This window comes from Alnus glutinosa, chromosome 2 (assembly GCF_958979055.1).
Source record: "Alnus glutinosa chromosome 2, dhAlnGlut1.1, whole genome shotgun sequence".
Taxonomy (NCBI): Eukaryota; Viridiplantae; Streptophyta; class Magnoliopsida; order Fagales; family Betulaceae; genus Alnus; species Alnus glutinosa.
In genome coordinates, this window is record NC_084887.1 from 29,023,470 (window position 1) to 29,047,877 (window position 24,408).

General features: G+C 35.7%; 3 protein-coding genes across 6 annotated transcripts; 2 read left to right on the forward strand and 1 right to left on the reverse strand.

Moving 5' to 3' along the window:
• The first annotated feature begins 2,651 nt into the window (after positions 1 to 2,651).
• On the forward strand, positions 2,652 to 5,904 carry LOC133859270 (small ribosomal subunit protein eS7). Its single transcript, XM_062294608.1, has 6 exons — positions 2,652 to 2,785; positions 4,451 to 4,535; positions 4,621 to 4,694; positions 4,780 to 4,903; positions 5,259 to 5,441; positions 5,553 to 5,904. Exons 2-6 carry the CDS (start codon positions 4,461 to 4,463, stop codon positions 5,670 to 5,672), a joined length of 576 nt encoding a protein of 191 aa, XP_062150592.1. The 5' UTR covers positions 2,652 to 2,785; positions 4,451 to 4,460; the 3' UTR covers positions 5,673 to 5,904.
• A 1,916-nt stretch (positions 5,905 to 7,820) lies between these two features.
• On the reverse strand, positions 7,821 to 12,272 carry LOC133859269 (mannose-6-phosphate isomerase 1-like). 3 transcript variants are annotated; one of them, XM_062294605.1, is made up of 5 exons: positions 11,467 to 12,272; positions 11,091 to 11,258; positions 9,796 to 10,008; positions 8,694 to 8,960; positions 7,821 to 8,317 (listed from the first exon to the last, which is right to left on the reverse strand). In XM_062294605.1, exons 1-5 carry the CDS (start codon positions 11,806 to 11,808, stop codon positions 7,976 to 7,978), a joined length of 1,332 nt encoding a protein of 443 aa, XP_062150589.1. In that variant the 5' UTR covers positions 11,809 to 12,272; the 3' UTR covers positions 7,821 to 7,975. The 3 variants fall into 3 exon arrangements, with proteins under 3 accessions (XP_062150589.1, XP_062150590.1, XP_062150591.1); XM_062294606.1 differs by having other exon boundaries at positions 8,175 to 8,469; XM_062294607.1 differs by having other exon boundaries at positions 8,175 to 8,443; positions 11,467 to 12,268.
• Positions 12,273 to 14,785: 2,513 nt separating this feature from the next.
• On the forward strand, positions 14,786 to 20,472 carry LOC133859271 (elongator complex protein 5). Of its 2 annotated transcripts, XM_062294609.1 has the most exons (10): positions 14,788 to 15,012; positions 15,100 to 15,192; positions 15,424 to 15,590; positions 15,898 to 15,944; positions 17,771 to 17,840; positions 18,261 to 18,487; positions 18,574 to 18,663; positions 19,284 to 19,359; positions 19,677 to 19,919; positions 20,109 to 20,472. In XM_062294609.1, exons 1-9 carry the CDS (start codon positions 14,846 to 14,848, stop codon positions 19,868 to 19,870), a joined length of 1,131 nt encoding a protein of 376 aa, XP_062150593.1. In that variant the 5' UTR covers positions 14,788 to 14,845; the 3' UTR covers positions 19,871 to 19,919; positions 20,109 to 20,472. The 2 variants fall into 2 exon arrangements, with proteins under 2 accessions (XP_062150594.1, XP_062150593.1); XM_062294610.1 differs by lacking the exon at positions 20,109 to 20,472 and having other exon boundaries at positions 14,786 to 15,012; positions 19,618 to 19,753.
• The last annotated feature ends 3,936 nt before the right edge of the window (positions 20,473 to 24,408 follow it).

Sequence of the window (24,408 nt, forward strand, 5' to 3'; positions counted from 1 at the left end):
AGATCTTCTTTCTCTCAATAATCTCTAGTTCTCTTAAAATATGATGATACACAAATGAGCTCTCAATCCTTTATGTAGGTAAGCTCCACCAACCCTTCTTAAATGTCCATGAGTCTCTCAATTACCCATGTGCAATTAAAAAGCCTAACTCTTAATCATGATCCTCTTAACTACCCATGTGCAATTAAAAAGCTCAACTCTTAATCATAATCCTCTCAACTACCCATGTGCAATTAAGATGTCTAACTTTCAATCATGAGCCTATCAACTACTCATGTACAATTAAGATGTCTAACTCTTCAACCATAAAATAGCAAAACTAATTGATGGGTGACAACTGTCACACACACACACACACACACACACACACATATATATATATAAAGGAGCTAAAAAATCGTGCTGAATTTATAGGATTATAATTTTGTATTCATGAACGATTAATATATTAAATGAATCGAGATTATCGAAGCGCGATTTTCCGATGGACTTATTCATTTGCAATCTTAAATAAATTCTCGTGTCCACCTTTCGTAAAAATTTTAACTGTCTGCTATGTCATAAACAATTAAAAGATGGCATGTGCCTCATTTTAATAAAAAATGGATATATATATATATATATAAATATAAATAAAAAGGATCCGGCATCTATTAGGTAAAGACGACGTCGTAACTTCCAACCACGTTTCACGCCGTTTATTCAAGCTCTCCAATTCCCATTATTTCTGTTTTCTCTCATTTCCATCATCTCTCTCACCGCTTCCAATTCAATTCTGAAAGAATTGGGTTCAGAATGAAATTGGAAGCAGTGAAGAGATACTAGGAGAACAGAGGAGACGAGAACGAATCCCCAATCGATGGACTGCCTCTCAGATACTTCGAACGCTTCATCATGCAAGGCCGTCTCATTAGCTCCTTTAAAGTCCCCACTCGTTTACTGGTTTGTTGCTTCTTCTTCTTCTTCTTTTTCCTCTTTTTCAGAACCATTTCTCTCTCTCTCTCTCTCTATATATATATATATAGAGTTTCCTTTGTATGAGAAAACAACCATCGTTTTGAGCAACAGGCAATGCCCAGGCAAAAACAAAATAAAGGAAACAGGAAATGGAATTTCTAGACTCTTATTGCTGGGGTCTCTCTGAATTTAAGTAACCCAATTCTTTTTGTGAAACATCAATCAAAATTTGACCTTTTGGTTTTGTTTCTGAATCTGAAATTTAACTCTAACCCACTCGTTTTATATACTGGATGAACCATGATAAATAAGTGAAGAAAATCTTGAGATATCTTTTTTTTTTTTTTTTCTTTACATGAAAAAAACTACAGACAAAAAATGAATATTAAAATTTCAACAAATTAAGGTTGGGCACCTCAACAAGAAAAACTTAAGAAATCAAGTACGCGGAAGCAATGCGTGATGATGCGATCTTTTTGATTTCTGGCACATATGCCAAAAACCTGGGCCATCAGTAAAGGTAGTCAAAAGTGTAGAAAGAGTCTATAGAATCCAAACATAGCTATAGGAGAAACAGAGAAAATGCAAAAAACATAAAGCCCATAAATACAAAAGTTGAAAAACAATCACAACTCAGCAGTGGTTGATTGGGAGTCGTCGGTGCCGACACTAGTCGATCTCTCTCTGATTGATATTGCCGCAAACAACCATGTTGCGCCAACAGCAAGGGTGGGGAAGACAAGGGAAGTGGGCGGAGCTATCATGCACTGGGGAGTGGGAAGCACTCTCTAGCGTGTGCAAACCACTCACCGTGGTGGGGAGGTCTAGAAGGAGAGTGGTTGACTTCAACAGAGACAAAGAGGGGTGGAGAGCACAATGAAAAGGCGCGTGTTGTGCCAAATCTGGAGCAACAGTATAGATATGGGTTCGAAAACTTAGATTCAAAAACCAAACTAAATCGGGCGGATGACTCATGACTCATGACTCATGAGAGTAGCGTTGTGGAGATGAAAACCAAAAAAAGCAAATAAATTGCCTTTGAAGAGGTGGATAGGGCTAAAAAGAGTTCTAGCAGGATAAAAATCTCGTAAGAGATGTAAGCAGCGGAGAAGAGGAGGGAAAGAGGAGAGAAATGAAACAAAAAGGGGGGGGAGGGGGTAGGGTTCCCTCTAATGGTGGTGTGCTCAGAAAGGTTATTAGAGGGTTAGAGAGAAGGGAGACGTTCTCTCTTTGACTCGGTGTAAGCATTTGATATGAACAAAAATCATAATGAATCAAAATAAATTTGTCAACATGAAATTTTTCACAAATTTAAAATCATTCCTAGCATTTAATCATTAATCTACCAAGGACATCCAAAATAGTCTCAAGAACACATAATAAAAATGCTAAGCTTCACCCATAACCCTACTAAAATAAGCATCATCTCACTCTATTATGTTCTAATTCATACATTTTATACTTATTGTAGAATATTGTTTAAATATTAGCCAGAAGCTTAATGCAATGAATTATGTTTTTCACCCAGACTTTCGGTTGTTTTTTTTCTACGGGAAAGCTTAAAACAAACGGCGTGATACTCCATTTTGCTTAAACGTTTGGCTTGTCCTCTGCGATGTCGTTTTTAGTTAAATGAAGTTATATGAAATCTGGGCCGTTAGTTAACTTAGTTTTAATTAGCTACCGTCCAATACTAGGGCAATGCATTTTTGCTCGTCCTTATAAAAAGCCTAGTATTCCCCCTCTCGCCCTCCTCTGTCCACAAAGCTGAAGCATAGGGTTTTTCCCCTGAGCGGCAGAGCTTTATCGGCCTCGGCTTCATTTCACGGTACGTACCTAAAAGAACAAAAGGGTTGCCTTCTTTTCCGTTTTCTTCAACTGGGTCTTAAATAAATTCTTGTAATTTGGTCCTGAGTCTGAGATTCAAGCTCTTACCTTTTTCTATTTGAAAATGGTAGTGAGGTTCTGTTTGGCTCCCTGGAAAATTGAGGGAAAAGAACGAGAAACTAGCTAATATTGCTGAGTAACTTTATAGACTTGGTGTTACTCATATGAAAAAATAGTAACTGTATACACTTGGCGTTGTTATTGTTTTAATGGGTATCTGATGGATAAACGCAAGCATTTATTTCTAAGACCTGAATAAATCTTATTTTTGGTTTTTGATAAAGAAAAAAAAATGGAAGGAGTTGATAAATGGGTTTGCTTTATGTAAAAATCAAGTATATATACGCTAATATATGCTTGTTTAGTAATTTGGATTAATTGTTGCTCTTTCAATAAAGATTCTCGTGGGAGATGATATTTGAGTTCCGCCATTACCATTTAATCATGAATATCTTATTGTTAACGATATTACTTTACATTCTGATCATTTTTATGGTTGTTTATTTGACTTGTTTATGCACATGGAATGGACTGTAGTGCTTGGAAAATTGGTTTATCAAAGTAAATGCCAATGGGTGCCTGATGAATGAGTTGAGAAGCTCTTTGTATGAGTGTCTGTTTGTAAATCAAAATGAAATTAGCATGACTTTTTAAATAAACATAAGCAATTGGTTGCGAAAATGGGCTCATCATTTTCGATCCTGTTTTAATGAGCCGTTTTCATATTTTTAAAGGGAATTTTTTATATTTGGTTCCTGAGTGCAGTGAGGAAAAGAAATAAGAAGTTTATCTACGGTGTTTCTTGTTCCTAAACTAAAAAAGAAAGATAGAAAACCTCAAGCCAAAGAAATCCATTAGGTTGACTGGAGATTTTTATTTCTTTCAGGTCTTTTTAGATGGATTTCGAGACTTAAAAAGTCTTGTTCAGCTGTATTTATATACATATGGGTTGTTAGCTGCCACAGAAGCCTAAAGTTTATGGTGCTATGTTTGTAACTGCTCTATATTGAAGTTGAATGTTCATTGAGGATCAAAATTCTGTTAGGGTGCCCATTATGTGACTGGAGTATATAGTGCACCTTCTATTTTAATTTATCAATCAATCAAATTCACTCTTTTGAGTTGTTAGGTCACCATATCTATGAAGCATAGTTGAAACTTTTTTGGGGGCCCATTGTGAAATTATCTACCATCTTGTTAGGGAATGTTTCATGGGTGTTTCTTTTATTGGAAAAAGAAACTGTAGGCAATCTTTCACATTCTGAACAACAACCTAATATACTGACAAGGCTACTACAAATAACCCCATTTTGGAAGCTGTTGAAAGAACACTAGTGTGTTAGTAAGGACGTGATTACCTGTAAAGAACTATCTGAAGATGATAATCCCTGTTGAATTCTGAACAACAACCTAATATACTGACAAGGCTACTACAAATAACCCCATTTTGGAAGCCGTTGAAAGAACACTAGTGTGTTAGTAAGGACGTGATTACCTGTAAAGAACTATATGAAGATAATAATCCCTGTTGAACTGTTTGTTTTAAACTTATTAATGGTCCCTTTCCCTAGAATAGTGAAATTTAAATATCTTGCCCATTCATCAGGTCTGTCAAGATGTACACTTCAAGGAAGAAAATCCAGAAAGACAATGATGTTGAGCCCACTGAATTTGAGGATAACGTTGCACAGGTTAGATTCTGTGCCACTTAATTGCAGGCGATTCATATCTCTGCCAGTACAATATATTAAATTTTAATGCTTGGTGTATATGCAGTACCTATTTGATTTGGAGAACACCAATCAGGAGCTAAAAAGTGACTTGAAAGATCTCTATATCAATTCAGCAATGTACGCGTTCCGACGAGTTCTTTTATTTTCTAATGATTTATATATATTTTTTTACTAATTATGAGTACAACCTATTTAATTCCAGTCAGATGGATATTTCTGGAAATCGCAAGGCAGTGGTGATATATGTTCCCTATAGATTGCGGAAGTCCTTCCGCAAGATTCATCCTCGCCTTGTCAGGGAACTGGAGAAAAAATTCAGTGGCAAGGTAATGTGTTATTCTTTTTATTTCTATGCACTCTCAGTGATAATATGATTTGTTGTCAATGTCCGGACCTTGTTTGGCAAGTGATGCAGTGCGATGCTATAGTGTGTTTTTCTAGTAACTTTCTTTACAATGTAAAATAGTTGGGAAGTTATGTTGTTAAATATCACAATAGTTTTGAACATCACATGGTATGGTGTGGTATGCGAAGGTTGTTGGCAATTTGCTCTGGGAATCAACTTTTGAACTTTGAATTCCAGTTCATCGTAAATGTTGCTTGATGTGCCATATCTTTGTTGATAACACGTTGTTATTGAATTTTTTGTTGTACCAGTTGATCATTTGTTACTTTTGGCAGGATGTTGTTTTGCTTGCTACCCGCAGGATTGTACGACCACCAAAGAAAGGCTCTGCTGCTCAGAGACCACGCTCCCGAACACTAACAATTGTCCATGATGCTATGCTAGAGGATATAGTGCATCCTGCTGAGATTGTTGGCAAACGCACTAGATACCGGATTGATGGCTCCAAAATAATTAAGGTGATTGCCAAACATAGTGGTCTAGGGATTAAATGAAAATAAATGAAAACTGATTTATTTTATGTTACCATCAGCCATCATAATTATTGATATGTGATGTTCTTTTGTCAGGTTTTCTTGGACCCCAAGGAGCGGAACAACACGGAGTACAAGCTGGAAACCTTTTCTGGTGTCTACAGGAAGCTTACTGGGAAAGATGTAGCATTTGAATATCCTATTACCGAGGCTTGAAAGGGCTGCTATCATCGGCTTTTTGTGTTTTGGCATTGTTATTTCATTTTATAGTTACTAGAATTGTATTGAGTAGGATTCTGTTTTAAAAATTTTGGGCCATGGTATTTGGTTTGATGTCTTTTACATAAGACCAATGCTACTTGTGGTGAATCTCCTCTCGATGTGCGTAATTTCTGCATTGCCAAGGATGTAGAACTATCTTTTAAATTCAAGTTTGGTTATAGTTTTATCTGCTGTGATCAAATGGGGTGATAATAATGTAGTGCTCTTCAATGGTAGTCTTATTAATGCTACTTATCAAAAAAAAAAATGGTAGTCTTATTAATGCATTCATCTGTTTATTTTTGTGTTGCATGTGCCAGATAAATTCCTTCATTTAGGTTGCGTCTTAGCAAGCTCCTGCTATTATATATTTTGTTAAGTTGCTTGACTGGGTTCTACTCTGTTTTGCCTTGCTTTTAATTTGATTATAATTTTGGATTTTGAAATCATTAGGATTCCAAGCAGTATGGCTAGGCAGTTGGATCCTTATCGCCCAACGTTATCATCATGAATTGTAGGCTGTAGCATCCAGTATTTCTTGGTGGACCAAACAAGACCCAAAACTCAAAAATTGGTCACAAACAACAGGAAACAGAAGAAAAAGGGAGGTGCTATAACATTCTTCTCTAGTTCTTTTTTCTATCATTCTTTCTCCGATTGTTTATTCACCTTTAAATCAATTTTAATTAAAAAAAATTCAATGATAAATTGACCATGTCATGTCAACGAAAAATGAGGGAAGAAGTACGAGAATTCAAAGTAGAATTTTTGGTTTCTTTTCAAAATAAAAAACATTAACAAACAATCTAAAAATAAATCTTGAAAACATTTGTCATTTGGTTTCTTTTCAAAATAAAAAACATTAACAAACAATCTAACAATAAATCTTGAAAACACCAGGATAATTTTTACTTTTATGTCGAAGGAGAACACTTCTGAAACAAAAAATAAGAAAGAGTATTTCAAAACACATTAACAAACAAAGCTCATCTCTTATTTGTACTATTTTCTGTCGTTCTTGATTTGGGTTTTTTTTTTTTTTTTTTTTTTTTTTTTTTTAAGTTTTTGGGATATACTTTATGTATACTTGAGTTTTGTCCCTTACACTTTTAATGAATATCCTTTACTTGTATATAAAAAAATATTTGGTTGGACTCGCTCCATCGAGTTTGAAAATATAGACTATTTCTAAAACAAGAAATGATAGACAGGGGACGTTCGATCGTCCCCTATCCGTCATTTAATAATTAAAAATAAAAATAAAAAACTGCATGAAGGATAAATGAAAATATATATATATATATATATATATATATATATATATATATATATATATATATATATATTTTAATTATTAAATGACGGACATGGGACGGCCAAATGTCCCTATCTATCATTTCTCTTCTGAAACAAAAAGGATAAAAGTAAAACTAATACTCCCAATTTTTTTTATGTAAAAGTAAGGGATATGTTGTATACTGTATTTTGGATGTTTGTTTTAAAAATAGTATTCTAACGTGACATAAATGTGAAAGCCGTTTTAGTGTTTTTAAGGGTAATTTGTACTTAAATTATTTGTTAATATTTTCGTTTCAATAAAAAAAAAAAAAAAAAGACATAAAAGAAACGCGTTAAAAGACAGAGTTGACTTCAAAAACACGGCATAGGAGAGAAAAAGGCATACATGAGATTCTTTCTCTATTTCACAAGGACGACAAGTAATATATTATTGTCAAATTGGAAGAAAACCCAAGCCAATTTCCGTATCATCTTTTTCAACATTTCGTTCATTGGAATTCGGTTTGCTTGCTTAATTGCATTTCTTTCCATAATATGAGAATTATTGAGCAGTCAAATTGATCCAGATTTGCTAAGGTCATGGAAATTCCACAAACTGATAATGAGAAAGCCATTGGATTGGATTTATCATAAAATCGAGGCCAATATCAATGGTTGTGTTAATTATGTGAAACGCATGGAGGGTGCATGTGTTTCACCAAATATTTTCACACCAAAAATACAGCCAAAAAATATGAAATGGGTAAAGATTTGCCAAAAATACAGAAACAGATTTCAATGAAGAGTAACAAAGCCTGTAAGATCTTACTACCAAAATAACATGATTCTTATTCCTTTTATTTTTATTATAACTCATTGCTCATGCATACAAATACATGAGCTGATGTTACATGATAGACATTTAATTATAAACAACGATAGCATTAAGCATTGGAAGAGCTAAAAAATAAATTAGTTATTTACTTTGACCTAAGCAAAAATGCACTCTTGTATTGAAAAGCCCTGCTGTTCACTCCAGCCCTATACAATTGCAATTCTGATGCGCTTGTAATGCTAATCTCAGTGTTAGCAGGGGCAAAAACAACATCTCCTTCAGTAACTACATCACCTTTCAATGATCCTGCATGCATTACTCCCTCCCCACCCATGACCAAGAAAATGGAAGGGCCTGGGACTGCAGGAAAAACAGTTGATTCCCCACGGGGAAGGATACAGCGATCAACCTCGAATTCATCAAAAGGTGGCAGGTACCTTGTTACATATGAATTCACAGGAATTCCATGAAGAATGTCAGGCAAGCCCTGCAGCAGAGACAAATATTGTTTTTCATTCATGTATTTGTCGTACCATGCAGTCATGCAAGTTTTCTATCCAAGGGATTCTAGTCTCCTTCAGGTGAGTTGGAAAAGATTACAGTAACATCACGTCTTTCCTTGCACCAACAACAGTGAAGCTGCAATTAGTGCAACATAAATTCACTCTGTTTAAAAGGGGGACCGAGATATACATATCCACCGGCAGGTCTGTCAGAACATTAATTGATTCCATACTATACAATGACCAACATAAATTGCTTGATGAATTCCGTTTACAAGGTTGCAAAAGGAAATATCTAGTTCCAATAAAACAAATAGAACATCCAATCAAAACATGATCATACTTGAACAGATTCATTACCTGTCTGTATGTGAGCATGGAACAAAGAGTTTGGACATCTCGGTGCTTGGGAGTAAGGCCAGCACGCACAACATTGTCTGAAGTCGCCATGCATTCGATGCACTCACCAAATATATATGCATGGGGTTCATTTGCCCCAAGATACAATGCTTCACCAGGATTAAGCTTCACATAATTAAAAAAGAACGCTGATATGACACCAACATCACCTGGATATTGCTTTTCTAACCGCAACACCAGCAGTTCCTTGTCTGTTAATTGCCTCACCTGATGCAAAGGAAAAAGAAAGGTCTTACCAAGAACACGTGAGGAGAGGGAAAAAAAAAAAACAAAGAAAGTTACTCATCATTTCAAAAATTTGAACCACCCTGTCATCTTCCTATCAGTACATACATAAATTTGACACTATTGTAATATAGCTAGTTTACAGCACTAAATTATAACTTTTTTGCAGAAACCATCTTTTGATAAACCCACCTTTGCATTTCATGTTCTCTCTATGCTTGTTTCCCTCACAAATACCAAGTTGATCAGAGACCAAATGCCATCACATCTTGAGTGTTGAAAATTGAAGGTAAGTTAACAATTCAAGAGATATAAATGACAGATTGCTTTAATAATTGGCAGTTTGGCACACATGGTGGAGTACATAAAGTGTAGTTGATCCAACTGTGGGTTCACAAAAATGTATAACTATTGGGTGGTGTGCATATAGCTCAACTTTACACTGGCACAACTCTCTTTCTCTCCACCTTTACATATTGCAAGCCTATAATTTGAGATTTGAGATTTAATCAACTCTCTATTACCAGCATTTTCTTCATGGGCCACCAGTGACTGCAACTATAATTTCCAATAAGGAGACTAACTATGGCAACACCGTTTACGGTCATTTTTGGGTTGTAAGACATCAAACTTAACAGGTTTTTATTACATGGTAGTTTTCTTGTCATATGCAGCAGGAAAAGAGCATCTGCTCGGAGGCTAAGCATAACAATTAAATCACTCTACAGGATAAGAGCATAAAGAACTCAAAGAAAAATTCTACTTATAAAGCCAAAAAAGAGTGGAAAATTAGAAATGAGTGAAATTTCCAACTGACCTGACTTTCCATGTGTAGGCGACTTTTTATCTTGGATACTGCTTCTGTTATTGTCTCTTTGCTAGCCAACATGAGTTGGGTGAAAGCTGATCGCAGAACAGATTTTGCTTTTTCCTCCCCATCCTGCTCATCAAGATGCAAGATTTGGTTTGCATCTGCACTGCCAACTAGTTCTACTATCTCAGGAACATTAAGAAGCACACCCTTGAGTTCCTGGAAAGAAAATAGCAAGTTGCTCCGAGTAAATGATAATGACTTTAGGAATCATCAACATGTTTGCAAGCCCAGAATACAAGCAAGTTTTAGAAACCAAAATGGCAGGATTTCAGAAAAAAAATTGCAGACCCAGCAGCAGAGAGAGCAACCCGGGGGGCGGGGATCCTCGTACATGGTGAATAACCAAATTCCAATTGAAATTAAATCTTTAGGATAAATCAATGCAATTACGTACTCAATTGAAAAAAAGAATAGGAATGCCTTTAAAAAGTCTAGTTTGTTTGCAGTTGGAGTGAATAAAACTCCATCAGATCTGCTGCACAGACCCTGATAGTTAATGTGTTTTATCCTTCTCCTATCCAGGCTTCTTTGGAATTGCATGCCATGAAATGCAATAAACTATCACTAGTATGAGACAAATCGCACCAGCAAGAGCAAATGGGACACTGAAAAATAAATCATCTTGCAAGCTGGTTAATGGTTAGGGATTCATCTTGCAAGCTGAAGTGCCACGCAAGACACCCAAGGGTACTATAAAGGAGCCAATGGTTCTCCATGAATCTCAAAACAAAGAAATTTACAAAATTTGTCATGGTACCATGTAACGATGTTCTTCCAAATTACATCCTTTTAATTAGGGATTAGATGGCATCACCATAATCATGAATTAATCATCTAACAAGTGGAAGTAAAATTAGCGAAATGTACAAAAAAAAAATTGAAGGCAAGACTGAGGAAGATAATACAAATGGGGGCCAATCAGGATTTATAATTGAATAAAAAAAGGTAGTCTTATCCATTTTGAAAGTAACCCATTACACTATTACAGTCATTATGCCTTTATGACAACAAGTGGTGAGCCACACCAAATTCATAAATACTTTGTCCTATATCACAACTTGCTCTCATCATCCCATAATGCGACGCAGACAAACAAGGCTGAACAACGCATTTGCTTATCACACATATGTCAGATCATTCACAAGACTCAACTTAGTGCTTCGATCCACAATACCAGTAAAAAAAAAATATCTAGTAACAGATCCACATATGCAAAGCAACCTCGGAGTTCATAATACCTCAAGACTGATAAACCCACAAAGGGCCTCAAACTCCGTTATCGCCAAAGCCATCTCGGGCTTGTGATTCTCGTCCTTGTACATATCCGGCCGCGCCTTATGCATCGCCCTCGCCAACTCCTTATCGGGATGAGCCTGTATTGACAGCGCTTTTGCCACTGAAAGTACCTAAAGTCCCACCAAAGAATCAAAATCCCACAGCATGCACACAACTTTTCAATGAAAAACATAAATTCACATAAAACCAATGAATATTTAACATAAAAATCCCAAATTCCAGTAGAATCAGACCCAAAAGCCCAACCAGAAATTCACCAAAACAAAGCACAATGCATCAAACACAAATTTTCATACACACAAACTCGTACAAATGTACCTTGAACAAAAACGGGAGATCACAACCCCACTTGTCCAAAACCTTTTCACCAAGCGCATCAGGGTTCTCCGAGACCCAGGACTTCAAGCTCACATCCTCTGGCCCGACCGACACGGCATTGTCGACGCTGGTCTGTACCACGAAGGAGGGCCCGGACTCGTGGGTGCCCATCCACAGCTCCGCATAGGACTTGTCCTGCTGGATCTCGGACCCCGAGTTCCGAGCAAATAGGCGGGCGACCAGCGAGTGCTGACCCCGGCGGCCCCAGTCGTAGCACTGGACCGAGCACCGCAGCCTCTGGAGCTTCCTCTGCTCCCTCAACAACGAAGGTCGCGAATCCATTGGTGGAAGAGAACGCGTAAAAGGGTATATATATACACAACTAGCGGTAGAGGAGGTGTGGGAATTGGTGGCACTCGTATATGCTGGCCATTGGGAAAAAGTTTGAGCCTGGTTGCCGCTTTTTGAAGCACCACGAGAGAGGGAAATAGCTTGGCAGAGAGAAAGAAAGAGACCTCTGAGTAAAGACGAAGTTTCTTGACGAAGCGATAGGGAGATAGAGAGGGCCGCGTGGGGTCTCTTGTCTTTACCGTATTGGTGGCACGCTATTCTTATCTTTTCCTCTCCGAATCGAATCGGATTCACTTCGAGTTTTCGAAGAAATTAATCTCCGTCGAATGAACGGTGAAATATGGTGTTTCGTTACAATTTGGAGCGAGAAGAAGGGGGCAGAGAGCAAGCCACGACCCATGGCGAGGCGACAGAACGTGGGTTGGACCTAGACCGTTGGGAGTTGTGGATGGAATTTATTGCGGCGAGAAGTACGGCGACAAGAGAAGAGAACCTTTGAATTTGTCTTAGAGGAATGACAGCGACGATGAATGCGAGGTTCCGCCGTTACAATTAAAGAGGGATTGGGTTGGGCCGTTGGGTCGGTGGAGAATCTTGATGCGGTGATGCCTTGTTGCTTTGGGTGTGATGTGATCGTGCGGTGAATTAGTCGGTGGTCAATTGGTCTGATCTTAAGAAAATCTAGTGTCATTTTCTCTGGAAAAAAATAGTACACAATACTTTTAAGGGGATGTTGGGGTCATAATTATTTTTTTATTTTTAAAAAATATGTTTGGATTGTTTTTTAGAATTCAAATTTTACTCAGATTTTGTTTTTATTTTTATTTTTTAATTTTGTCTCAAATTTTCTAAACCATCAAAATATAATTTCGAAAAACAAGTTCTATCAATATTCATAATTTTAAATATAATGCAAAATAATAAAATATAATAATAATAATAATAATAAAATTCCATCCAAATGAGCCGTTATTACAAACTTGAAATGAACAAAATAAATGACTTTTGAAGCTAAGTGATATTTTTCGGTTTTTAGTGCGGTTGAAACCTAGGTACTATTGAGGATTGTTGCATCAAGCTTGGAGCTTTTCAACATCCACCCTGAGAAACTTAAGGGTGGTGCGACCACCCCTATAACTTTAGATTAGTGTAGCTGATCTCTTAAAAAGAGTGATCACCCACCCATGTATTAAAATATTGATTAAATGATTAAATTTATCTCTTCTTATAATATTAAACTTTTAAGACAAATTATGATTTAACATGGCATCAAAGCAGATGTCTTAAGTTTGAACCATGTCTTCTTTTGTTTGCCTTTCATTTCAATTAAATATTCTACGTGTTGGGTTTTACCTATTAAAGTAAGGAACAATATTAAAGTATTGATTAAATTTACCTCTTCCTACCAACTTAAGTATTTATGACAAGTGGTTATTAACACCATTTATTGCCCAGAAAAAATAATGGCTTTTTGAGAAAACAATTTGTAGAATTAGGGTATTTTAAAAATTTAAATAAAATGTGATTCAATTCCAATTAAAAATACTGAATGTATTCTTAATAATAATCATTCATATTCCTTGAGAAGGATCATTCTAGTGTACCACACCTAACCCTAAAATTCATATGAATGGAATGGAGCCAAGACAAATAAAACATAAATTGAGAATATTGTGGGTTATAGTTTATGCTCGTATATTTATTTATTTTATTTTTTTTGAAGAATTATGCTCGTATATTTGATCGCACAAGAAATTTCTTAAAAATTATTTTGAAAGGTCAACGTGATTCATAAGGTTGAGCATTATTTATTTATTTTTTATTTTTTTATCCCAAGCATGCGCGTCGATGCATCAAATCAAAGGTGATGGTCAAATACAAAAAATAACTAAAAAAATGTATATAAAAAACATTTACATATTATAAATAAAATGGTTTGTAAATTGTGGTCTTAAACATTTGATTTTGATTGATAACCTATGGTTTGACTTGTGAATAGTTTTCTCCCAAAATCATAAGATCGGAGAGCACACTTGTGTGGCGTCGGTGTACCTTTCGTGTCACGCACATCGGCACATGTATGAATTGTATGGTTACAAGTTGAAGCACACGCCCCTATCATGATAATTAATTGGCCAAATTGTTAATAATTTAAACAGTTATCGTAAGAGCGCTTGTATGAAATTTAACCGTCTACATAAATTTTAAGTTATTCGGTCAATCATTTGAATAATTAAATTTTATATAGATTTTTTCATTAAAACGGTCCAAATCGTTATATTTAGGCAGTTAATTGTCATGAATGTCAATCCAACTTCAACACAATAGCTAACTTGCTTTGAGTTCATACTAATACACTTTTGAAAACTACTTTTCCCTTCCCTTCCCTTACTTTCAATTCTCTAAAAAAAAACATCAATTTCAAAATATTCTTAACTTTTTTCACAGTTTATATCACATCAACACTTTTTTATTTTTTTTAAATAAAAAACTCACTACAATACAATTTTTTTTTTTTCACTTTTCCATATAAATTATTTCAACTTTATATTACATCAATTTTATTTTTCAATCATTCAAAAAAAAAAAAAAAACCCTAAAAGAAGAGGAGGGAAAAGTGATTTCCAAACAGGGTTACTATCACATTTAGATTAGACTTTTAGACATTATTTTTATAGGAAAGAGAACTACAATTTACAATAACTTTTTTATTTACGTGATATTGACCCAAAAAAAAAAATAAAAAAAATTAGCATATTTGTGGAAGTTTTGATAGTTTGGTCAATTTGTTTTTTGATGAATGAGTTAGGAAAATTGACCTAAAAGCGAAAAGTGAAAAATTGAGTTAGGCCAATTTTAACTCGTAAAAAGTTCAAAAAAAAAAAAAAAACGTAAAACCCAAAAAATAGGAAAAGGGAAAAATTAAGGGGCCTCTTTGCAAAAAGCCTAATCTTCACCAAAATAGGGTTTTAGTCCCCTTCTCGGCTTCTCAAAAGCTTGAAGTTGAAGCTCCAAATCCTCAGCGCCAATGGCGGAATCCATTTGCAGAGCACTTAGAGACGGTGCGCTCGAGGGGGAGCACGCACCGGCTCTCACAATCAATGACTGTATAGCCTCTCCCTTCGGATTCAACGTCTTCACCCACGTCCTCACCCAGCTCTCCTCCTACATTTTGGCGGGAAAATCCCAGTCACGGTCAGTTAGGGTTACAAAATATTGTATTCTGATCCTAAATTCTCAAATTCCCGCTCGTTAAATTTGTCAGTGGTCCATCTATTGCAGCGGTCTCGTGCTCGTCGCTCTCTCTCGGAGCCCGTCGTTTTATGTGGATTTGCTGAAGCAGAGAGGGTTTGATGTCGCTTCGTCCCAAAAATGGTGAATCATCTTACCAACTCATTGTTATTATTATCACGATTATGATTATGATTATTATTATTATTATTGTTATCACAAACACTTTATTATTTATATATGAACTTATCTGAAATTATTGTTACTGAGCACAGTTGAATTGGCAGTAATTGGTAAAATTATTATTATTATTATCTTTAAATTATGTTGTTATGATTGATGAGTGGGGACTTTTGAATCCAAATATTGGTACAGGATTCAGATATTGGATTGTTATACGGATCCACTTGGTTGGAAGGATAGGCTTGTGGAGTCTGGAAACATTGCGCATCTTTACCACGAAGCTTCTTCCGGAGCTAGTTTGTGTAAGAATGTGAAGGATATGGACAAGTTGTTCTCCTCAATTATTGAGCTGGGGAAAGGTATGGTTGTACTCTTTACTATTGGAGTGTCCCTGTGCGTTTGCATAATCGTTTCAGTAGGTGTATCTTTTCATTTGATATGTCTGTTTCTTAGTGGGTTCATTGTAATATTAGGGTGTATTTTGTTGGCCCCTTGGCGGTGTAAGGGGGTGATTGTCCGATTGTGTTGGAGTAGGTTTAGGTTTGAATGTTATTAGTTAAAAGGGCGTCCTTTTTTTTTTTTTTTTTTTGTTATTGTTTTTTCTTTTTAATATTGATTTGTGGATGGTACTAATCAGAAAAAAAGAAAATTGATTTTTGGTTGCAGGATTAGTTGGACAAGGCAAAGTTCGTTTTTGTGTTGCCATCGATCTGGTAATTTTGGATCCCACTATTGTGAATATTAGTACATGCAAATCGAATGGCTGATGCAATTACAGTGAGGTTTAGGTGAAGTTCTAACCAGCCTGCTGGATTTAGTGTGCATGTACTTTGCCATTTTTCTATGTTTTGTGCTTATCTATAGCATCTAGAATTTTGAATTGTAATATGAATTCTGTGTGAGAAGCATATCTATCTGGGTGTTGCGGGGAAACTTCCTGTTGAGTACAAAACATGCACCAAAACAAGAAATTTGGATTCTAAAATGAATCCATTTGAGGAATCCTGTCCTTTTCTGAGTTGGAGCATGGAAACTTCCTCTCAAGTGCTACTTGTGTGCCATCAAACATCATGAGGAATTTGCCAAGGAAAGTAAATGCGTTGGGGGATAGTATGCCTTGTTTTATGCAAAAACTTGATGGGTTTGTGCTCTTCCTTTGTTGGATATGCAGAAATGGCTGGTATGTGTGCTTCCAGTGCGTTGTCTGGTTCAGCTGGTAGGAATTTTGACATATTTTAACCTCTTTAGAAGTTAATTGGTGCCTCATTCTAGACAAGCAGGGGTGCATGGATGGCTTGTGAAATCAATCTATTGATTGATTTTCATCAGCTATCCTTCCCAAGATTATGATTCATTATCTTAATGGGGAATATCACAGTACAGTAAAAGGAATTCTAGGACCTGGAAGAAATTTGGATATTATTTTAGTGTGAAATGAAGGTTTGTACTTAAGCTGTCATAGTGTTTGAAACACTTGATCGATAAGATATGTACCTCATATAATAGGGGGCTAACTCACTTTCAGGTGGAGGAAAATACACAAAATTACTGAGTAAAAATGTATATAATCTAAATATTCTCTACTGTAATAATTTTAAATTTAAATATGTTTGTACTATCCGACATTGCCACTTCAAATGCAATATAAATGTAATTTATGAGGTCGGTTAGAGAGTTTGTTTGGGAGTGTGATTTTGCAGGCAAAAAGTGAGATTTTAAACCAAATTACAAAAATATTCTTGGGGAGTATGTTTTTAAAAAATTGCAGTTTGAAATCGTAAAAAAAATTGCATTTTTAAATCACAGGTAAGGGGGTGCGTTTCTAAAAACACACTATTTTAAAAGTTAAACTGCTATTTTAAAGGCAAAATTGCGATTTTACTAAATGCTTAACTGTGTTATTAAAGTTGTGTTTTTAAATAGCACGTTTTGAAGCTGCAAACCCAAGCGGACCCATAATATATGGTTATTGATTTTAAATAAAAAATAATAATAGTCACTTATTGTTATGATTCCGTATTGGGTTAGAGTTCGAATTTATTGCCATGACTATCTTAACGTAATATTTCCTTCTAGATATTTTTTCAATTCTTTTGTTGAAAAGTGCGTTAATTTATACTTATACTACGAATACAAGTACTCCAAATTGGCCTTTTTTGCTAAAATTTTAGTAATAATTTAAAACATATTGCAATAGAACAATTATGTCTTAACTGCAGAGATATGTACTCAACTTGTACAAGTCCCCCATACATTGCCAATACTTTTCCTAGGAAAAAGAGGGAATTTTGGTTTTTTTTTTTTTTTTTTTTTGTAGTTGCACGATTGAGGGAATTTAATACAAGAGCTACTTACATGTTTCAACTAAATGTTTTGTTCTACTTTGATAATTTTGCAGGGAAGGAAAATTTACTTTGTAAATGCATCTATGTGAAAAATGTTCACCTTAAATTTAGGGAATTATCTTTGTGGTTTATTTGATTGTGTATTCTTTCTCTACATATATGTGTTTGTAATGAATTCTTCTCAATTTTACCAGGTAAGCGAAATCTTTAGACATGCATCTATATCATCAGTGGCAGGCCTTTTAAGCAACCTTCGTAGCAACGGTATATACATGTTTTATTTTGCTGTGATTGCTTACGATTTCCAGCTCTAGTAAAATCTAGTGATTTGTTGTAGCAGTAATTTATTGCATCTGCTGGAATAATTTTGTGCTGTTTTATTGTTCTCTTCCATATTGCAATTCATATCTTTCATTCAAAGATTTTGAGCTGCCTCCATCTTCTTGGCTGCAAAATTATATAATTTAATTGCTTTTTGGACTAATTTAATAAATATTTTTGGGGCTTAAAAACAAATTGTCAATCATGTTTACTAAAAGTCTTAGAAACCCATGGGGATTACTCTGGCCCAAAATTAGTAACAGACACCCTTCTGTTTAAAAAAAAAAAAACAAAAAAGTTCTATTTGATGCGCAAGGTCGGCGTTTGGATGATTGTTGTTTGAATATTATTTTATGGTTTCAGATCAAGTTTCGAGTATCTTTTGGTTGTCACATTCAGACCTTCATGAAGAGAGGGTCACTGCTGTTCTTGGGTATATTTCCTCCATGGTGGCCAGTGTAGAACCATTTAATCAGTCTGCAAATGGACAGAGATGCAATAGGGAGAACCTCTCTTTACTCGAACGTAATTATTGTAAAGGGAAGTTTCATGCCCGGTTCAAGCGCAGAAATGGACGTGTTCGAGTGATGGTGACCTCTATATCTCTCTCTCTTTGGGAGCTTCTTTACTTATTTCCAAAGTGCGAACTGACATAGTCTTAAATAATAACTTCCAGACTGAAGAATTTCGTATTGAGCAGTCAGTCATCAACTTTTCACCCCTTTCATCCGAAGATGAAATGATCAATAGAAGCCTTTTGCCAAAGGTCAGTTGTGTAGCTTTAACTTGATGAGATTTTAAATCTCTCTCTCTCTCTCTGGGTTGAGCCCCCCCAATTTTTCTTACTTTGTTATTCTGTGTTGTAGGGTTTGTATGGGAAGAAAATAGAGAAAGAGGAGGCTATGTTTTTTATGTAGCCTCTCTCACCTCATAATATATTTTGTAAAATTCAATACAATGACCAAAATACCCTTGTAACAAATTGCTGTCACCAACATCTTCTTTCAACCCTAACCAACTCTTCTAACATTGTGCAAGTTCTTAAAAATATGAAAATTAGCAATACATGATATTTCCTTCCCGAAGGAAAAAATACCCAAATAATTACATCTCCTGGACCTGTCACTACTTACCTGAGCACATCTCCTGGACCTGCCATAGTTTGAAGTTGGATTTTGATGTTGGGTTGAGATTTGTATCCGGTGGACTCAAATAGTTAACCACTATCATGGATCTGAGCTGAAGCAGTTCATAAAACCACTCAAATTTTTGCATACTCTACGGTTAACCAATTATTCTTGATCTTAAAATCTATAAAGACCAATGAAGAGAGTTTTTTTTTTGACTTTCCTTGTTTAAAGGAGTGTTTGATGCTTCTTTCAACAGGTGCAATTCAGTCTACAGTTGTCAGAGAAGGAACAAATTGATAGGGCTAAGGTTGTACTTCCTTTTGAACACCAAGGTATGGAACCAGGGATGCGTGTAGGTGTAGCATATATGTGTATGAGTTGTGTGTGTATGTACAATGTGTACAAGGTGTGTGCAAAACTCATTTTCCTATGCATATACCTATACGTGTACACCAAGACGTGCGTGTGCACACACGGATATGCATGTATGTATATGTGTATGTGTGTGCATTCTTTTTATAAAATGAAATGTTATCTTACACTTTAAAGATCAAAAGGTAGGGTTTTTACGATCTAATCTCTTTTCTTAGATCCTTTCCAAGATGTGCATATTTTTAAAGACGTCATGCTTGACTTCTGGTTCCTTTAGGAAACGGTAAACCCATAGAAATTTATGATGGTCGGAGATCTCTTGCGGATAGCAAGAATGAAGCAGCACCTGTTGCAGCCGGAGTATTGCAAACAAATGAGAACTCTAGCAAGGGTGAGATAATATATTTGCGTGATTCAGATGATGAGAGGCCAGATTCTGATGAGGACCCAGATGATGATTTGGATATATAATTGTGTTTGTCCCATTCATGATTTTGGAGTGCCACAGGTCCACATGTTGGTAAATTTCCATTCTCCGTGTTTCTTTTTTTCTTTCACAACTTTCAATCATAACTATTTAGGAAATGTTGTTTTGCTGTTGAAGATCCATACCAGTTAATTCTTTTTGCATTTTGAATCAGTGGGTAGTTTTTAAACTTGAATGCCCTTCTCCTCTCTTCTGGTCTAACTTGTCTTATTTATTTGTCAGTTGATGCATATGGCTGCCGGGTTGGTTGGACAATGCAATGACTGGGTACTATATATGCTCAATTAAGCCCTGCTGAACAGAGGGGAGAATGCCCTAGTTGATCTTGCCTGGAGGCTGTGATAATGATTAATGAGTGTAGTCTAAAATATGTCTGGAAGAGAAGCTCTAATTTGGTGGAGAAATGTAATGAAAGATACCCTGAGGAGTACAAATGGAATTCCATGGCATGTGCTTTGTTGTCCCTCTATTAATCACCATGGAATGAAATCAGAATCACGGTTTTTTTTTTTTTTGGTATTGAACCTCTTTGTGGCTAGATATTTTGTTCGGATTCAATTCTAAATTTTTCTCTTTTTATTTTTTATGATCTTATTGGTCACTTGTGGATAATATTATTATGACTGTTAGCTAGCTCAGTTGGTGAAAGCTCTTGTTGCATAAGGGATATGAAATCCAATGTCAGCTATACTTGGGATGAGGAGAGAGAAAGAAGAGAGCTACTTCCCATTATATATCTTGTAGGGCCGATTGATCACCCATTTTATATCATTTCAAGAAGGTTGACAACCCAACTAGGATAGGCCAAAGTTGATCGCTCATCCTATGACCTATATCATCTTGGGAAGGCCCGTAACGAGGCGGAAAATAATTCTTTCACAACTCACTTACACAACTCAAAACACATTGGTGAGCCTACATGCATGTCTCACCAATTGTCTTGGGTTGTGTAAGTGAGTTGTGCAACAAACACAGCTCTAACCATGCCAAGATTATCATGAACGGGAGAGTATATAGTCTTGTAAAAATAAGGACAAAATTGTCCTTTCATATTTTTTAAACAATTTTGTCCTTACTTTTACAAGGACGGGGTATGCTCTCTGGTTGGATTTGTATTTTGTCCTTAAACTATCAAAATTATATTTAACACCTCTTGTATTTTGGCTCATTTTAATTTGATTTTTCAAATTTGTAATATTAAGACCCGAGTTTTGAACTAATTTCAATTTAAGATTTCTGTTCATTTTTTCGTTAAATTAATAACAAAAGTATTATGAAAAAGATTGTACCATTAAGATTAAAATTATTTTTAAAAAGGAAAAAGATGCACTTTAGTTCCCTGTAGTTTGGAGTATGACAAATAGCTCCCTCTAATTTAAAAAGTGACTAATCACTATGTAGAGTAAGCAACAAAAAAAAAAAGAAACAAAGAAAAAAAAAAAGGTCCATATCGTCAGAAAAGTTAACAGAATATGTTAGCTTGACACGTCATCACTAATTTTATAGAGAAATGATCTCTACACTCATTTCTCACAACAGCCCCACAACAAATGATCTAGCTGGTAATATTTTATTGTTTTGTTTTGTTTTTTTTTTTTTTTTGTAAAAACATAATAAAATATTACCAGCCACATCAGCTTGTTGTGAGGCTGTTGTGAGAAACGAGTGTAGGGATCATTTCTCAATTTTATAATGACACACAGTGAGGGGAGTCAGAACTTTTATTCACAGGGCAAGATTAAAAATAAAATTAATAAAATAATTCAATTTAAAATGTATAAATATAACTTATAATTATATATTTCAGTTGTAAGTGATTGAGTTTAATCAAATTTTAAGCGAGATACTGCAGCTCTGATATTTTTCTTCAGAAGAAAAACCAAAGAAGGAAAAGCTTTGAGTTTGCTTGGTTTTCGCTCGGGGGGTGGGCTTCACGCCTTCCCTTCCGGGCGCTGGTGTCTCCCCTTAACCTTTATGGTTAGGGTGGTTTTTTTGTTCCTCCTTGACTTGTTTTCAGGGGTGGATGGTCCGTTTCTCTAAGCTTTAGGGCTGTTGGAGGTTTGTTTCTTCACGGTTGTTTTGAACCGGTGGAGATTTTTTTGGTTTGTTGGTTCTTTGTTTTTTTGTTGTTCTTTGGTGCAAGCAGAGGTTTCAGGTGCTGGGGTTTTCCGGTGAGCTCTGTGGGGAGGATGGCGTGTGTTGTGTGTTTTCGGGAGATTTGTTTGGATCGAAATTTTTCGATATAGATCTATGCTTCTCTCTCCATGATTGCACAACATCGACCTCACGTTTGGGTTCCCTGGCGTCCTCCGAGTCCTTCGACGTTCGGCGTGTTCTCCACTGCCCCCACCTCACCGGAGCGTGGCAATCACGCGCCAGAGACCTTCCTGGCTTGTGATGGCCACGCGCCACTCTCCCGACTTCCCTTCCCTCGTCGGACGGCGGTTCTCAGAAGATCGTTCTTTCACTTCATCGAGGCTCTGTTTGGGTTGTATTGGTTTTTGGTTTTCTTAGTTGCAATGGTTCGGCCATCTTCGTTTGTGGGGGTGTTTGTCCGTTGCTGTATTATTTAGTTAGATTTGCAAGCTACCTGTCAGATGCTTGGATTTTATTGGAGTTTTTCGCTTTTTAGCGTAGATCAGCCATCTTTTTTTAGTAGTGGTGTTTATTTGGTTGGGGTGGCTTCCAATGTATGATCTTGTAATCTTTTGGTGTTTTTTAGATAGTTTGCTTCCAAATCAAAACTTAATTCTGATTTTCTGTTTAGGAAATCTTGGTATTCTTTAACATTATAATGAGACCTTTGAGTCTTTGGTTTGTTTTAATGAAAGCAGTACCTTTTATCAAAAAAAGAAAAAAGAAAAAGTGATTGAGTTTAATCCAATTAGAGCCGGTATGAGAAATTTTGAAATTGAATTAGAGGATGGAATGGCTTGCGCGATCTTAGAACTCACTGTACACCATTAATAATTACCCCTTTTCCTCTTAACCAATAAATCAAAAAACGATCGGATCCCTTTTCTTTTTTCTCTTGGGCATTTATTAAGCCACCTCACTTTCTCCAATACACTCTTCGCCGGGTTAGATGCATGCTAAAACGAAATTTAACAAAAATCAAACAATAACAGTTCCCCATACATTCCAAATCTCATATGCCACCCAAAGTCGCTGTATGTTCCGATCCTCTTCTTCTTGCTATATATATATATATATATATATATATATATATATATATATATATATATATATATATATATATATATATATATATATTTCTTTTCTTACCTTATGTTGCAACGAAATAGGAGTACATGGTGCAATATAAGAATATTTTCGTTCCGTGTAATGCTATTTAGTAGATTTTTGTACAACTAAATAACGTGGCAGCAACATTAGTCATTGGATCAGCACTTGTAAAAAAAAAGTGTTGATTTAAGATTAATTTTTACTGTGACGTTATCCAATTGTATGACAGTTGTACAAGAGTCCAATAATTATAATTATTCTTTCATTCCACGTTAATGGGAAGTTAAAACATTCAAATTTATTCAAATTTACTATATTTTGATAAAAATAATTGTTTGCTTTGTTTACAGAGTATTCTATAATAGGACCTATCTTTATTGAGTCATTTTAAAATTAACGTGACTTTCAAAATCACTATTATATTAGATCAAAATTTAATAATCTTCGATCACAAATCAAATGATAATTTTAAAAGTTACATCGTTTTTAAAAATACACAAAATTAAAGAAACTTTTAGCATTATTCCGCACGAAAATGAAAGGCAAGACGACGCCTAGCTTATTGGATAGAACTGGGAAACAGGATCGATGAAGTGTCGAGTGGAACACTTCACTTCACTTCACCCAACTGGCCGGTTTAGATTTGTGTGGTATGCTGACCTTCCTGGGACTGCTTGTCTAGAATAGTGGGAGCTCGTTAGCAATTAATTCTTTACTACTTCTGTTTTATTGAAGTCCGATCCATCCTTCAAAAGTTAATTAAATAAAACATGTTTCAAGATTGAAAGGAAACCCTCTAAAACCGTGGGGGATAATAACGGTCTAGAATCTAGATGATAAATAGGAACTCTGCAATCATTGTGGCGCGGCGATATCACGAAAGTTACGTTTTGTACACTAAAATAATAATTTTTTAGGAATCGGAACAAGAGAAGCTGTAATAGAAATTATAGAATCACTATTTTTATTCATTTGTTGGTGACAAAATAGGATGACCAAATTTTCTAACCAGATTATAGTATCTAAAAAACCACATTTTTTTTTTTTTCTTGAAAAAGAAAACCATTTGTATTCGTCGTCTCATGGGTGCCTAATCACTCCTTTGGGGGTGGTCGATGACGACATAGAGCCGTTGGAGACGGTGGCAGACAGTACGTAGAAGGCCTTTAGAGACGGCAAAGGCCAATGATGGCGGAGGGCCGCCGAAGACTGTAGTGAATGCTGGCTTGTGATGGAGGAGGGCTATCAGAGAAGTGGACGGACGGTACGGTGGATG